The following is a 15,168-nucleotide window of genomic DNA, read 5'->3' as shown; positions in this document are numbered from 1 at the left end:
CGTCACTCACAGGAAGTGAAAGCTCAGGTGGAAGTGACCTACTCAAGGCCCCACGTCTAGCAGGGGAGCCCGAGCCCCTCAGCGCCGTCTGCTTCCCGGGGGGAGCAGGACCAGGGGAAAGGGGCCTGAGCAGCAGGAGGGAAGGCCGGGTGGATGCACACAGCAGGCAAAGGGCAAGAAACCAGAGGCGGGCGGCGGGGCCGGAGGGCAGCGAGGTGGGGCGGGGAGCCTCGTGCTGCAAAGAAACCTCAGGGGAGACTGGCAGCACCACGCCCTCAGCCTTCTTGGAACCACCCGCATCCACTGGACATCCCTGGGGCTGCCCCGTGTTACTGGGCTCCTGCATGGGATGTGTCCCCAGAGTCGCTCTCTAGAGTCCCTTTGTGGAGCCACCTGCTTACGCCCACCAAGGGAGTGCGGAGATGGGAGTCCACGGTGGGGGCACTGTGTCCTCCATGTGTCTGGCACAGACTTAGGCTTGGCTACGCCCATCCATGTCCCTGAAGCGTCCGCACGCAGCACAACAGGAAGATGCAGCCAGGGGACGGGGTGGAGGAGGCAGAGACGCTGGAGCCTCGGCTCAAGAAAGACTGATAAAAGATCTGCCATTCTAATCTGCGCTTTCTTGAACCCAATTTGTTGCCAAAGGTTAACAAAACCAGAGGCACTCCAGATGCTGAAGCACATCCTGCTGTGGGCTCCGTGCCGGTGGCCGGGGGTGGAATGTACATGGCTATTTGTTAAACAAATATGCCGTAGAAGAATTCCAAACTTCCTATCACATGAGAGCCAGAAAAGTGTATCCCTGAGCACATGTAATGCACACAGAAGCTTCTAGCTTCCTAGAAAGAGGTGTGTGTGTGTGTGACAGGAGGAGGGCCTGCAGGGGCTGGGGCAGGCCGGCCTGATGCCCTACACAGCAGACCCTGCAGCAGCTCGGTCTGACGGCTTTTAGCTTCCAGGACTGGCGAGTCTGATGGCCTGTGGAGTCCAGTATGACGTCACTGACTTCCCCATGGGGCCGCTGGGCCCTTGAAATGTAATTAAACTTCAACTGACTGTAACTTGAGGAACTCAATTTTTAGTTTTATTCAACTTAATTAGTTTACATGTAAATAGCTACGTATGGCTAATAGCTATTACCGCAGGAGACAGCACAGCCCCAGGAAGCCAAACTACTTGCTTAGCTTCTGTTTTATTTTACCATGAAAATGACAACGACATAACTATCTAAGACACTAACTTAAAAAACAATGTTTTTATTGATTTTAGAGAGAAAGGAAGGGAGAAGGAGAGAGAAACATCAATCAGCTACCTTCTGCATGCCCCCTACTGGGGAGCCCAAAACCAGGAATCGAACTGGTGACCTCTCAGTGCATGGGGTGAGCCACACTGCCAAGGCTAAAACACTAACATTTTTTAATCTATTTTTATTGATTTCAGAGAGGAAGGGAGAGGGAGAGAGAAATGGAAACATCAATGATGAGAGAAAATCATTGATTGGCTGCCTCCTACAAGCCCCCCATTAGGGATCAAGCCTATAACCTGGGCATGTGCTCTGACTGGAAACTGAACCATGATCTCCTGCTTCATAGGTTGACGCTCAACTACTGAGACACTGGGTGGGCAACACTAACATTTAAAAAAATATATTTTTATTGATTTCTGAGAGGAAAGAAGAGGGAGAGAAAGAAACATCAATGAGGAGAGAGAATTGATGATCGCTGCCTCCTGCACGCCCCCTAATGGAGGATCGAGCCCACAATCCAGGCATGGCCTTTGACTGGAACCAAACCCGGGACCCTTCAGTCCACAAGCCAACACTACCCACTGAGCAACACCAGCTAGGGCAACACTAACATTTTTACAGATATTCTACTCCCACATTCTCTAGAAAATGAAAACATCAGAATTATCCAAAATATTAAAATAAAAATAAGCCCAGATATTTACTCACATCCCCTCAAGAAACAAGCCGGGTTTGGCCTCATGTAAGCTTGGTTAGGTACTCTGAGAGCCACTGTGAAGGAAGCCACAGAGATTACAGGGTGTCTCACCACGGCGCTCAGAGGGCCCCAAGCTTCCCAGGAGCCCTGGGCGCCGCCCCGTAAATACCTGTGCCGAGGGCTCTCTGCCCAAAGGGATGGAGCTTGGCTGGACGGCAGACACAGCAGTGGTGGGCGGGAACCGGGCTCTTACTTGCATCCCGCCTTGGGCCAAGGCTTCGGCGATCATCTTGAGGACAGAGGGACAACAGACAAGGTGATCGCAACAGAGACACGCAGCGCAGGGGAAGGCGGAGAGGGATGTGCGGCCTCCAGGACAAGTAGCTCCGTGTGTCTGGCACGGAGGAGGGCCTGCAGGGGCTGGGGCAGGCCGGCCTCCGCGTTCAAGCCCACGGCACGGAGGCCCATCCAGGCATCAGGAATCTAGAGGAGCCGCCAAGAATGCTGCCTCCAGACCTTCTGTTCTGTTGGACGCGCCCTTCCACAAGCCTCTCATCTGCTGATGCGCCCACGGAGCCTTCAAGGCCAGACCTCAATGGCCAAAGGTGGCGCTTTTAGGAGACCGAGCTCCTGGGACAGACTCCGGAAGAGCACCCTCCACAAAGCCGGTCAGCAGCCGGCTGCCATTACGACGGAGGAAGAGGACAGGAAAGCGGCTCACCCATCCTTCCCAATAGGGTGCCACCTGTGAAACCGCCCCCAGGGCCTGCACTCACTGCCCTCTCCTCCGGGCGGCTCAGTCTCTACCAGGGAACCAGTTTTAACTGGAACCGGGGAGAGGCGGGCAAGGGAAGCTGGGACTTCGCTTAAAGCCTCGCGCTCTCAAGGAGGTATGCCTCCCCCAGGGACGTGGGTCAGGTCTATCCCTATACATACAAGATGACTCCAAATTCCAGAATTCCAGCCTGCCCTGGGACCACTCTCCTCACCAACTGATACTTCTGAGAACATCAGGGCAGCACTGTGGTGGGCCCAGGCCTGGCCTGCACTGTCAGGAACCAGGCTCCTGAGGCCTGGTCACTCTCACTCTGGGCTCGGGGCTGGGGATGGAGAACAGGCCTGTATGCACTCACAACTTTTCAGGTGCAACCAACTCAGCCCTCAGAAAGGAAAGGAAGAGGGATGGTCCATGGGAAACAAAGCGTCTGTCCCGCGAGGGTGTGAGCCAGTCCGGAGACTGAAGCGAAGCGGCACTGATGGCGACTCCGTCCACCTGGTGAGGCGGTGCCGGGACGGCGCTCAGAGGCAGGGCAAAGGGCTGGGGGGGTGTCTCTGGCCTCACAATTGTGTTCCACACCCACAGTCACGGGTCACACGCAGCAGGCACCGCAAGCTAGAGGTGACACAGGCCGCAGCAGATTCCAACCTGAACCTTCCCATGGCGATGGGAATGGCGGCCCTCACACAGGCTGGGAGAAGACATGCCTGCAGCCACCCCAACCAAGATGTTGGGGGAGGGAGACGAGGAAGGCATTCCGGTGTCCTGAAGAGCCCACCACTCGCCGCCCAGTTTAGACACAAAATGGGACGCTGGGGAAAGTGTGAGGACAGGGAGCCTCGGGGAAACATGACTCTTAGCCAAAGAGTCATGGGGAGGCCAAAAGCAGCTGTCTCCTGGGTTCGGCTCTCAGCCCACGGGCAGATGGGGGTGACAGTAAACAGTGTCCATTTCCAACCACCAATGCATTGCATGTCAGGGCCAGTGGCCACTAAAAAGTGCTCTTTCCAGAGGGAGAAAGATCTGGAAGTCAGTCAGGAGGCCCAAAAGAGTTGCAATTTTTTTTCCATGAAGAAACAAAAGTAGTAAGGAATGAATGCTTAAATCTAATTTGCTGCTGACTGGTTTTCTTGTAATTGAGAAATCCTGGGAGGAAAAGCACATTTTCTTTTAACCACAAATTCTAATGAAAACACAGCAGTAGTGTTTACTAGATCAGATGACCCAGGCAGCAAACACTCAGCTACTCATTCTCCCATTCTCCTGCGTGACTACATTTCTTTCCCTCCCAACACACAGCCACCCAGAAAGGAATCCAAGCTCCATCCTCAGGGCTGCGGGCCTGGCTCCTCCAGGGTCACTGGGCAGGGGGGCCTGGAAGGAGGACAGAGAGCGTCCATACAGGGAGGCACATCAGGGAAATATCTTTTTTTTCTAATCTTCACCCGAGAATATTTTTTCCATTGATTTTTAGAGAGAGTGGAAGAGAAGGGAGAGACAGAGAGAAACATCAATGTGAGGGACACATCAATTGGTTGCCTCCCGCACCTGTCCCAAGTGGGGTCAGGGATCAAGCCTGCAACCAAGGTACGTGCCCTTGACCAAAATCAAACCTGGGATCCTTCGGTCCAGGCCGATGTCCTATCCTCTGAGAAAAACTGGCCAGGAAAGGGAAGTATCTTTGATGATATTTCTTTTGTAACTTGAAAGTTATAATTAAGAGTGTTGAACTCAGGGGAAAGGCAGGGGAGGGGGGAGTGGAATTAACTCGTATGCATATATGCAGAACCCATGGACACACAATGGGGTGGAGAGGGCCAGGGGGAGGATGGGGGAGGCTGGGAGAGGTGAAGGAGGGAAAAAGGACTATGTAATACTTGCAACGAAGATTTTTAAAATTTAAAATTGAGTTACCATATGCCAAAAAATAGAACCCGGAAAGGTAGAAACACAGGGACTGCTTGGAAATGGAGACACGTTCTATTCTGGTTTTATCTGCAGTCACAGATAACTTTTATAAAAGAGTCAGAAGTTAGTGCAGCTACTGTGAGTAACCTAATAAGTCCCACTGTAGTGACAATGACATCAACTTGCTCATGTACACACGTAACATTAGATACGAGAACAACGCATATACGTAACAGGCACACCAATTCCCATACACCACACACCAAACTCAGCCCCGGGTGGGCCCCGGCCACTCATCAGGCCACAGCACGAGGCACCGCTTTCCTGCGCCGAGGGGCAGAGCTGAGAGACAAGGCGTAGAGGGCTACCAGCGCAAGCCCAGTCTCAGCACTTCTCTCCCCTGCGTGCAGTTCACATATGTAAAGCTGCGACATGTGGTCACCATGTCCTGATGTCAAACGCCTGGGCACTGCATTGGAGTACTGGCTGGCAGATGACTGGCTGATACAATTCAGGGCACCAGCGTGACCCAGCGACTCACTGCTGGGAAGCATCAGGAAACAATCTAACACCCAGCCACCCATTAGACACGCATCCCTGGTAACAGCAAAAACTGAAAATAACCTCAGGCTCCAAGAACAGGACATAAATAAGGACAGCAGGATATATTCATAGAAGGAACGCTACCTATAGAATAATGTTGACTGAGATATTTTAATTATAAAACAATTTACTTCTATTGCAATGTAATAGCAATATACAAAATCCTATGTATATCCTATAACCTCCACTATGTGAGAGCTGGAAAGAAAAGATCAAACTGTTTCCTCCAGCCTGGAATGTTTCCCTTATTTACAGTTCCCTAACTACCCACATTCCACAGTCACCACACATATGTAAACGTGTCTGGGTCCTAGTATCTCTAGCCTTGTCTTGTCCAGGCTGCAAAGGAAGGCTGTGAATCCAGAGATTCTCCCAGGAAGGCTGGTCCACCTGGGGACACGGCTGCTCCCAGAACACAGGTGCCAGCCACTGGGATCCACAGAACAGCCCTGCCTGCCAGGAGCCCAGGGGACGGCAGAGGACAGCCCAGGCTCTGCGTCTGGGCTGAGGCGCGGCACCAACAGGCACTCGCACACCTGGGCTTCCAGACGCGTCCTCTGCCGCCAGCTCCGGGAATCCCACCACGGGCCACACAGCGCGGGATGAGGCCTCCCTCCACTCCCCCCCAGCTGGTCTGTGACCCTCCTTCTTAATGAAACCCACCCACCCACAAGCACTCAGACACCCCACCCGCCCCAGCTACAGTCCCCTCCTGAAAAGAAGAGCCTTGTGCCTCCACCTGGAGGGAAAGAAGGTGACAAATCCAGGTTATTCTAGAGGTGACTGAGCCCACGGCCCAGCCCACAGCCGCGCTCCCGAGCTGGCTGGACGGGCACCTCCAGCAGAAGCGAAGGGCAGAGTAACTGCTGGGGTAAGCAGCGCTGCACACAGGCTCATGCAGGGTACTGAGCACAAACTGTGCCCGCTTCTGGAAGGGGCTGAGGTGCCAGGAAGCGACAGGGAGTGCACTTCCTTGAGCGAGAAGCCTAGGAATAAGCCAGCAGGACAGGGCCAGACCTCAGTGGGAAGACATCAACGTTTCCATGGCAGTTCAGTCCCAAAATCCGATAAGTGGGATGGAGAGAGAAGTTCTGCTTCAGAACGGCCCAGGGCACGGGGAAAAATGCCAAGCCTCTCCCTTTCCTACTAGACTGGACCCGAGAACTGGAAGTTTCCATTAAAAATGGTCCTGGGACAGAGGAGGGAGGGCCACTTTGTGACAAGGGAGTGGCTTCTGTGGACTGGCTGGGCCGTGGTTCTAACCACGCATCACCTCCTTCCCTGCAGGAGACACCAGGAAGAGGGAGCCTGGGCCGCCCGAGGACAAGCACAGGACACGCAGCAGGGGCAGCAGACACGGACTCCAGCCCCGGCCCCGCCACAGATATGAAGTCCATTGTGTGTTTCACACAAGATCATGTCCCGGCACGTTGGCGACGTGGGGAACTCTGGGCCCAGGTCATTTGGTGCAGTGACCCCAGAGGCTGCTAGACTGGCTCAGCTGCATGGAAACACCTCAGGTTCCTCCAGTCAGGCAGCTCCCCACGACTCCAGCCACGCAGCTGGGACCAGGAGGGACTGTTTCCGAGCCTCTCCCACAGTGAAATGTCACCTGACACTAAAACCGAGACCCGGGAGGCTGACACACAGCCCTGTGACTCGGGATAACGAGCGGGGCAGGATGCAGTGTGGCACCGAATGGCTGTCGTCTCACCGCATCAACTAGTGAGCCTGCCCATCTAAAGCCAGCACTTCTGAGCTGGACTACTGTGCTCTTACCACTGGGTGGAGACAGGAAGGACCGAGGCCCCACACTGGATGTCTCCCTACCTCAGCACCAGCATAAGGGAAAGCGAGGGTGTCCATGAAGTCACAGGGCCAACTTCCAACCCCCAGGAGCCAACAAGCACCTGCTCTCTCCTACGAAAAGGTGGGGCAAGGCCTCCTCCACCCATCAATATCCAATACCCAGAGGGCGAACGTGTGGGCCTCGCCACACTTCCCAGCACTGGAGTCACCACCCGAAGTCAGCCTGGCAGGGACCACGGCACAAGCCTGCGCTGTCAGCTGGAGCCAGATGCCACCCTTCCCATGCTCTTCCCAGTTTCTAGAGGGCTGCTGTCCACCCCTGCCAGCCCGGACTCAGAGGTGAGGCAAGCATGAGACTGCAACACTCTCCTCGCCACGGAGTGGTCTAAGAAGGAGAAGGGTGAGATGAAGGCCATGGGGGGGGGGGGGGGGCGGAGAATGGCACGTGCACTATGCAGCTGGGGACCAGATATAATCAGGCAGAGCTGCTACCTCGTGGCCCCAGGGGCCGGCTCCAGGAAAGCCATCATGTCACAAAGTGCCAGGAAAGAGAAGACCCATGCTCTACTGAGCTGGCCCTGAGCCAACCAGGACCCTCGCCCCAGAACGCTGGAAATCCAGCTCCATTCGCAAGGGGACATGCACCTGCTAGCTACAGAGGCCCTTGGCTCTGACGGCCCTCACCTGGACTCCAGAACCCACTATCTGGGGGGCCTGAGCTGTCGGCGCGGTCTGCTGCTGCACCGGTGGCTGCTGGGGCTGCTGCACCACCATCGGAGCTCGGACCTGGTGGAGGAAGGGAGAATTCGATTTGGAGCCACGGAGGGCAGAGCACCCGCTACTTCTGGGGGAGCTTTGAAGTTCGAAGCTTTTCATGAGGAGGAGGATGGGATCATTACGTCTTCACCGGTTCTTATGTCACCTTAGCAGCCATTCTCTATCCTTTAGCTCATGAGCAATGTCCTACACCAGCCTGTCTTCGAGTTGCACAGTGGAGTCCCTCTTTCTCTAACTCTGGTGAGAAGTACAGCTTTCCCACTGAGATGCCATCACCATCCATCACTGCAAACAAAGCAATGGCTCCAACCACACAGCCCAGCCTTCTCAACCTCGGGCCCGGCGCACTGCCAGGCTGTAAGAGTCCCACTCAGAGCCCTGATGCCTCGAAAGAAACCAGAGTGGCTGGCCAGCCAGCAGAAGGACGGCTCCTAGGAGACAGATCTACTGATATCTGCTCCTCCCAACTATCCCCAGCCTTCCAGCCTGCGCCTGTGAGCCTCCTATTCAATTGCCACTCAGTTCAGGCATGGCCTATTCTTACTCCATTCAATGAGTCACATATAGAAAAGGCCATGAAAAGCAAGGAAACGAGCAATAAACCCCACACATAAAAACGGCCCCTTGAGGTAGCTACTCTTAACTAGGTGGCAATATTCTGCCCTCTAAGTCAACGTCACTGACTGGATTTGCTTTGTACAGAGATGTATAACAAGACTGAAAGTAACATTTTATATTCATACCCTCCTCAAAAATATGGTCATGACAGGGGCCTTTGAACAGAAACTGAGCAAGGAGCAAACCACCATGGATGCTTACTGGAGGTGACATGTCCTTCCCACAGTGAGAATACACATGCGGTCACTGACCTAGTCATCAACAATCCTAAAATCACCACAATTTTGAAATGGCCACGGCCGCCACCAAAATTAGCCATGCTGCTTGGAAGACCAGCGGCTACCCCAGTGCAGGTGCAGCAGCTCTTGGAATGTACCCCCCCCGCCCCCCCCCCCGCTGAGCCAGACGTGAAGGCCAACATGGGACAGGGCCACCCGAGTCCCATTGCTTGAAGAGAGGACATGAGTCTATAGCCAGAGAGCTCCAGAAATTGCTAATGGCCACGAGCTTCATGTGACACCAGAGAAGAGCCACAGCCTACCACGTGTCATGGGTACTCACAAGCTTCAGCGGAGGCTGGGGGTAGAGCATCTGTCCGGAGAGGGCCGGAGCCTGCGACACCAGAGGCTGAGTCTGTGACTGTGGCGGGAGCTGTGACGGCTGGTTCTGAGCCGCTGGTGGCTGCTGAGGCTGGGGCTGTGGCTGGTGGTGCTGTGGGTGATGCATCTGCTGCAGCTGCTGGGGCAGGGCCTGGGCGGGGGGAGGCTGTGGCTGCTGCATTGGTGGCTGCTGCATTGGCGGCTGGGCTTGCAAAGCCTGCTGCTGCTGCTGCTGCAGCTGCAACTGTGCCATCCTCTGCAGCTGCTGCTGCTGCTGTATCTAGGGGCAGAACAAGCAGCACTCAGTCACCCCATCGGCCTCGGGGCCCTGTGCCAGCCTTGCCCCAGGAAGCCTGCCTGGGCTGTCCTCACACGGGGCAGAGGGAGCACTTCCCACTGAGGAAACACCAAGAGTGCGCTTGTGCCCTGGCCATCAGACGCTGGCCATCAGACCCTAGAGAATGCAAGATTCAAGGGAAATATTGGGAGAGTTTAGTAACATTGGGTGCAGCCCAACGGAGGCTGGGGTAAACGCTCAGGTGACTCAAATCTCCGAGGTCCCTACACTGGTCAATAGTACAAGCCTCGCGAAGATGGCCATGTCTGATTTTCAGGATGAAGATGAGAGGAGGGTCGGCTCTGAGAGGGTGGCCGCTGGGAAGAGGAGTCAGCGAGCCAAGGCCTGGAGGAGGCAGAAAAGCGGAGATCCCCTCAGGGATTCCCTCCCTCAGCCAGGAGCAGACCTAACAATAGATGCTCAACACGTCCGGTGCTGACTGTACACCATGAGGGCTGGGGGACTGTTTTCTTAGGATCAGGGCTTCTAATGTGACATTGCCATGACCCTGTAGGACACTAGATGTAGGCTGATTAGTGTACCAAACAAGCCCACGTGATGGCTCAAGCCTTCATGCATCTTGAAGAGTTTGCCTCACTTCTTGATCCAGATAACTCTTACATGAATTGCTTGCAACCAGAGCCTCCTCTGAGTCAGCTCCCAGCACATAGTAGGTCTGCAGCTAGATACCCAAGTCTGGCAGAGAGGCCAGTCTTTTGAGATCAGATTTCCTCCTAGCAAGTCAGGGCCTATGTTTCCTCCGTGTTATAGGTTCTGTGGGAAGCCCATGAAGACGGAAGCTGAGGCACCGGAGTCAGGAGGATCCACTGCTGGCCCTGGGTCCCTACACCCATCACGATGGCTGGTGCGTGGCCAGAGCTCCAATACCACCGGAGGGAGGCCAAGTACGGGAGCGAGAGCACCTGGTACCTGTTGCTGGTTTTGATGGTGCAATTTAAGCAGGTGCTGCTGTTGCTGCTGCTGCTGCTGGAGCTGCTGCTGCTGCTGCTGCACCACCGCCTGGAACTGCTGCTGCATGGCATTCTGCTGAGCCTGGAACTGCTGCTGCTGCTGCTGCTGCAGTGCCACCTGCTGCTGCTGGAACTGCTGCTGCTGCTGCTGCTGCTGCTGCAACGCCACCTGCTGGAGCTGCAGCTGGGCTGGAGACAGACCGAATCAGGCCTAGCTGCACAGGCAAGCAGAGCCCGCTGCCCAGTGCTGTGCACACAGGGAGGGTGGTAAGACCATCTGCTGCCCCGCCTGCTGCTCGGATTGAACAGATGTGATGGCTGCAACGTTTGTGTGGATTATGAAACTTACTATTACGAACTGTTCTATAATAACAAAGCAAAAAGAAAAGAGCTAGGTCTTTTGGATAGCCAAGAAGCCCAGCCTCTGGTGACTACTAATATACTTTCTGTCTTTATGGCTTCGCCCATTCTGGACATTTCAAATTAATGGAATCTCACAATATGTGGTCTTTTATGATGGGCTTCTTTCACTTAGCATAATATTTACAAGGTTCACCCATGCTGTAGCATGTATCAGTATTTCATCTTTTTATTGCCACTATACCAGTGGTTCCCAACGTGGGGCACATGCCCACAGGGGGAAATTTTGATTTTTTAAGGAGGACAATTCAAGAATGAGTAATTAACAGTGAATTTTTTTTGCATTTCTTATGGTTCTGGGGGCCTCATATACAGTCTGTAAATATGTATTGTGATGTTTATGCATTTCAGTTCTCTATGATATGTTTTGAAACTTTATTTGCTATTTTTTCATATCACTTCATATTATTATTATTTTTTAAAGATTTTTATTAATTTCAGAGGGAAAGGGAGAGAGAGACAGAAGCATCAATGGTGAGAAAGAATCATAAATCAGCTGCTTCCTGCACACCCACACTGGGGATTGAGCACACAACCTGGGCCTGTGCCCATGCCCCACACTGGGGATCAAGCCCATAATCCGAGCATTTGCATCGACCGGGAATCAAACCATGACCTCCTGGTTCATAGGTCAATGCTCAACCACTGTGCCACACTGGTCAGACTTCTTATTATCCTATAAAATAAAAAGCTAATATGCAAATTGTCCCCTCAATCAGGAGTTCAACCAGAGAGTGGCGCTGGCCAGCCAACACCCTCGGCCCCCACTGTGGCCCGCCTGGCCCCTGACTGGCCCTCTGGGGCCAGTCTGCTAACCACCCACAGCCCGTTTAGTGGTTATTTTTTTTTTTCATATCCCAGTAGGGAGTGTGTAGGAGGCAGCTGATTGATGTTTCTTTCATCAGTGTTTCTAACTCTCTATCCATCTCCCTTCCTCTCTGTAAAAAATCAATAAAATATATTAAAAAAGAAAAAGAATACGGAGAAAGATCCTTTGTATACTTTGACCAGTTTCTACCTATGGTACCATTTTGTGAAATTATAACAGAATAACACAGCCAGACTATGTGCTCATCTGTGCAGGTGTGAATATTAAGTTCTATACAATTTTCTCGCCTGAGTAGATTACAGTCAAAATATTGAACAAGTCCAACACTACAGGGATCCCTACTAGTGCCACCTGCTCCCGCAGCCCCATCCTTCCACCGTGGCAACAACTAAGGTGTCCTCCATTTCAGAAATGTTGCCATTTTAAAAATGTTATGTAAGTGGGACTATACAGTATGGTTAGTTTTTTTCATTCAGCATAATTCTCTGAATATCATCCAGGCTGTAATAACTTTAAAATTGACTTTAAAGAGAGAAAGGGGGAGGGAGGGGAAAGGAGAAGGGAAAGGGAAGAAAAGGGGAGAGAAAGGGGGGGGGGGTCCATTAGTTGTTCCCTTATTTGTGCATTTATTGGTTGCTTCTTGTATATGCCTTGACTGGTAACTGAACCTGCAACCTTGGCATTATTGGGATGACATTCCAACCAACTGAACTACCCAGCCAGGGCTGTTCATATATACTCAAATAAAGTATAAAGTTTAGGCATATTTTAATCTTTTTTCCAAATACAAGGACCTGAGAAACCCCCCCCCCTCTATTTTTTTTTTTTTTTTTTTTTTAAGAGAGAGAGGTAGGAAGAGGGAGAAGAGATAGAAACATTGATGTGAGAGAGGCAGCGATTATCTGCCTCCTGCATGCCCCCTACGGGGGATTGAGCCCACAACTGGGCATGTGCCCTGACAGGAATCCAAAGAACAGCTTTTCCGGTACACAGGACGCAGCTCAACAAACTGAACCACACTGGCCAGGGAAAACACTCTCAATTTTTTAAAGTAGGTTTTATGTGCACATAATAGACCTGATTTCCTTGATATATTCCCCTCTCTGGCTTCCATTTATTTTGGTCCCTGTTTATCAACTTGTGGCCACACTGCAGACTTATAAGAATCAGGATAAGCACCCATACGATTGTCAGCTAATTTCTCAAAAGAAACTATGCAGGCCAGATGGGAATGGCAAGAAATATTCAAAGTGACGAATAGCAAGAACCTATAATACAACCAAGATTACTCTACCCAGCAAGGCTATCATTCAGAATTGAAGGCCAGATAAAGAGCTTCACAAATACATAAAAAAAGCTAAAGGAGTTCATCACCGCCAAACCAGAATTATATGAAATGCTGAAAGGTATTCTTTAAGAAGAGGAAGAAGATAAATGTAAAAGTTATAAACAACAAATACGTAACTATCAACAAGTGAATCTAAAAACCAAGGGAATAAAAAATCTGATGAACAGTATTAACTGGTGAATATAATAGAATCAGGGATATAGAAAGGAAGTGGACTGACGATTCTCAGGGAAAAGGGGAGTGGCGGGGGTGTGGGAAGAGACTGAACAAAAATCAATCATACACCTATGGATGAGGACAGTGGGGGGGGGGCGGTAAGGGCAGAGGATGGGGTAGGAACCTGGTGGAGGGGAGCTATGGAGGGAAAAAAGAGGAACAATTGTAATAATCTGAACAATAAAGATTTATTAAATTTTTTAAAAAATCAGGATAGAATAATGACTAGGGGTATAGCCTCTGACCCAGACTACCCTGACTCAAATCCCAACTTTGTCACTATTCTATGCTTCAGTTTCCTACAATGGACTAATGACTTATAGATAGAATACTCAAAATAGTACTTGTAATATAGCAGGTCCATATGGAAGTTAGCTCTGAATATTATTATTTTACAGAGGTAATATTTTTTCACACCAAGAATTCTCAACCTTGTCCTTACTGAAATTTGGACCAAATAATCCTATGTTTTGGGGGGTGGGGGAGGCTGTCCTGTGCATATAAGATGTTTAGCAGCATCTCTGGCTTCTACCAACTGGATACCAATAGCACCCCCACAGCTGTGACATCAAAATGGTCTCTAGAGCCGAAACTGGTTTGGCTCAGTGGAAAGAGCGTCAGCCTGCGGACTGAAAGGTCCCAGATTCGATTCCGGTCAAGGGCATGTACCTTGGTTGCGGGCACATCCCCAGTAGGGAGTGTGCAAGAGGCAGCTGATCGATGATTCTCTCTCATTGATGTTTCTAACTCTCTAGCCCTCTCTGTAAAAAAATCAATAAAATATATATATTTTAAAAAATGGTCTCTAGACATTGCCAAATGTTCCCTATGGTACAGAATCATTGGGAATTATTGGTTTAGATTCACAACCTTATATGAAAAATACTTCTTCTCCCATCTTACAACTGGCATGTTGAAAAGGATGGTCCGGGAAGAGGAAATGTGAGGACAAATAAAAGTGTGTCCTTAAAAACCTTTTAATGAAGGTTTCTTAGGCTTTATTTATCTAAAACTGTCTGTTTCCTCCTATTCCTTGGATGTTTTACTGGCACATAACTGTGGTTGGCAGCTCTATTCTCGGCACTCTCACCACCTCCCATCTTCTTCTTTTTTTTTAATTTTAAAAAAATATATGTATATTATTGATTTTTTTACAGAGAGGAAGAGAGAGGGATAGAGAGTTAGAAACATCAATGAGAGAATCATTGATCAGCTGCCTCTTGCACACCCCCTACTGGGCATGTGCCCGCAGCTAAGGTACATGCCCCGGACCAGAATCGAACCTGGGACCTTTCAATCGGCAGGCCAACGCTCTCTCCACTGAGCCAAACCGGTTTCGGCCCACCCATCTTCTTGACTCCATCACTGAGTCTGCTGAGTGGACTTCTTGCTCCTTACAGAAATTGGCCATTTTTAAGATATTCTTCTGGCCTTTGGTATTCTGCCGTTTGACAACAGGCTAAGACATGGATGCTTTATTTAACCGGTGTGGGTATGCTGAGCTTTTCTAAGCCATCATCTCCTCACAAACTACTGTGCTTCCATGTTCTCCACTTGGTCCTTTTCTTAGATATGAGACTTTGTGATTTTATCCTCTACATTTCTTAGCCTCACATTTTCCATGTCTGCTTCTCTGGGCTACAGTCTACAGAATTTCTTCAAATGTAGCTCTAGTTCACAAATTCTTCCTTCAGTTATATCTAATGCACTGTTTATTCATCCATAGGTTTTTTTCCTTTCCTGAATTTTATTTCTCAGCTTCTAAAAGTTCTATTTGGTTCCTTTTCAAATCTGCTTGGTCATCCCAGATAGTATCACAGTGCTTGCTCATTTGGGGTTCCGTCCTTCTTTTCTTTAGCATGCCAAGCCCGTACCTAACAACTGCTATGTGTATGGTCCCTGGAAATTTCCATATCTGTTTACTGTTTCTGTTCTTCCTCATGGAGCCTTTGCTTCTTTTCATCCCTACTGATCTTGGATTGTGTGCTCACTGCTGGACTTTAACTGCA

General features: G+C 50.8%; 1 protein-coding gene across 7 annotated transcripts in view; it reads right to left on the bottom strand.

Moving 5' to 3' along the window:
- The window catches only part of MED15 (mediator complex subunit 15), a 74,882-nt gene that overhangs the window by 27,828 nt on the left and 31,886 nt on the right, over window positions 1-15,168 (bottom strand). For 4 of the 7 annotated variants that reach the window (XM_036449530.2, XM_036449528.2, XM_036449534.2 and 1 more), the window contains 4 exons: window positions 10,306-10,535; window positions 9,001-9,318; window positions 7,729-7,830; window positions 2,116-2,235 (listed from right to left, as the gene is read on the bottom strand). In XM_036449530.2, the coding sequence (XP_036305423.1) occupies window positions 2,116-2,235; window positions 7,729-7,830; window positions 9,001-9,318; window positions 10,306-10,535 (770 nt within the window). The remainder of the gene's footprint in view (window positions 1-2,115; window positions 2,236-7,728; window positions 7,831-9,000; window positions 9,319-10,305; window positions 10,536-15,168) is intronic. The other 3 variants (XM_036449532.2, XM_036449531.2, XM_036449533.2) reach the window with 3 other exon arrangements.

Source organism: Pipistrellus kuhlii, unplaced genomic scaffold (genome assembly GCF_014108245.1).
Source record: "Pipistrellus kuhlii isolate mPipKuh1 unplaced genomic scaffold, mPipKuh1.p scaffold_m20_p_20, whole genome shotgun sequence".
NCBI classification, from domain to species: Eukaryota; Metazoa; Chordata; class Mammalia; order Chiroptera; family Vespertilionidae; genus Pipistrellus; species Pipistrellus kuhlii.
The sequence above is the reverse complement of the archived record's forward strand: the minus strand, read 5'-3'. Positions and strand labels throughout refer to the sequence as shown.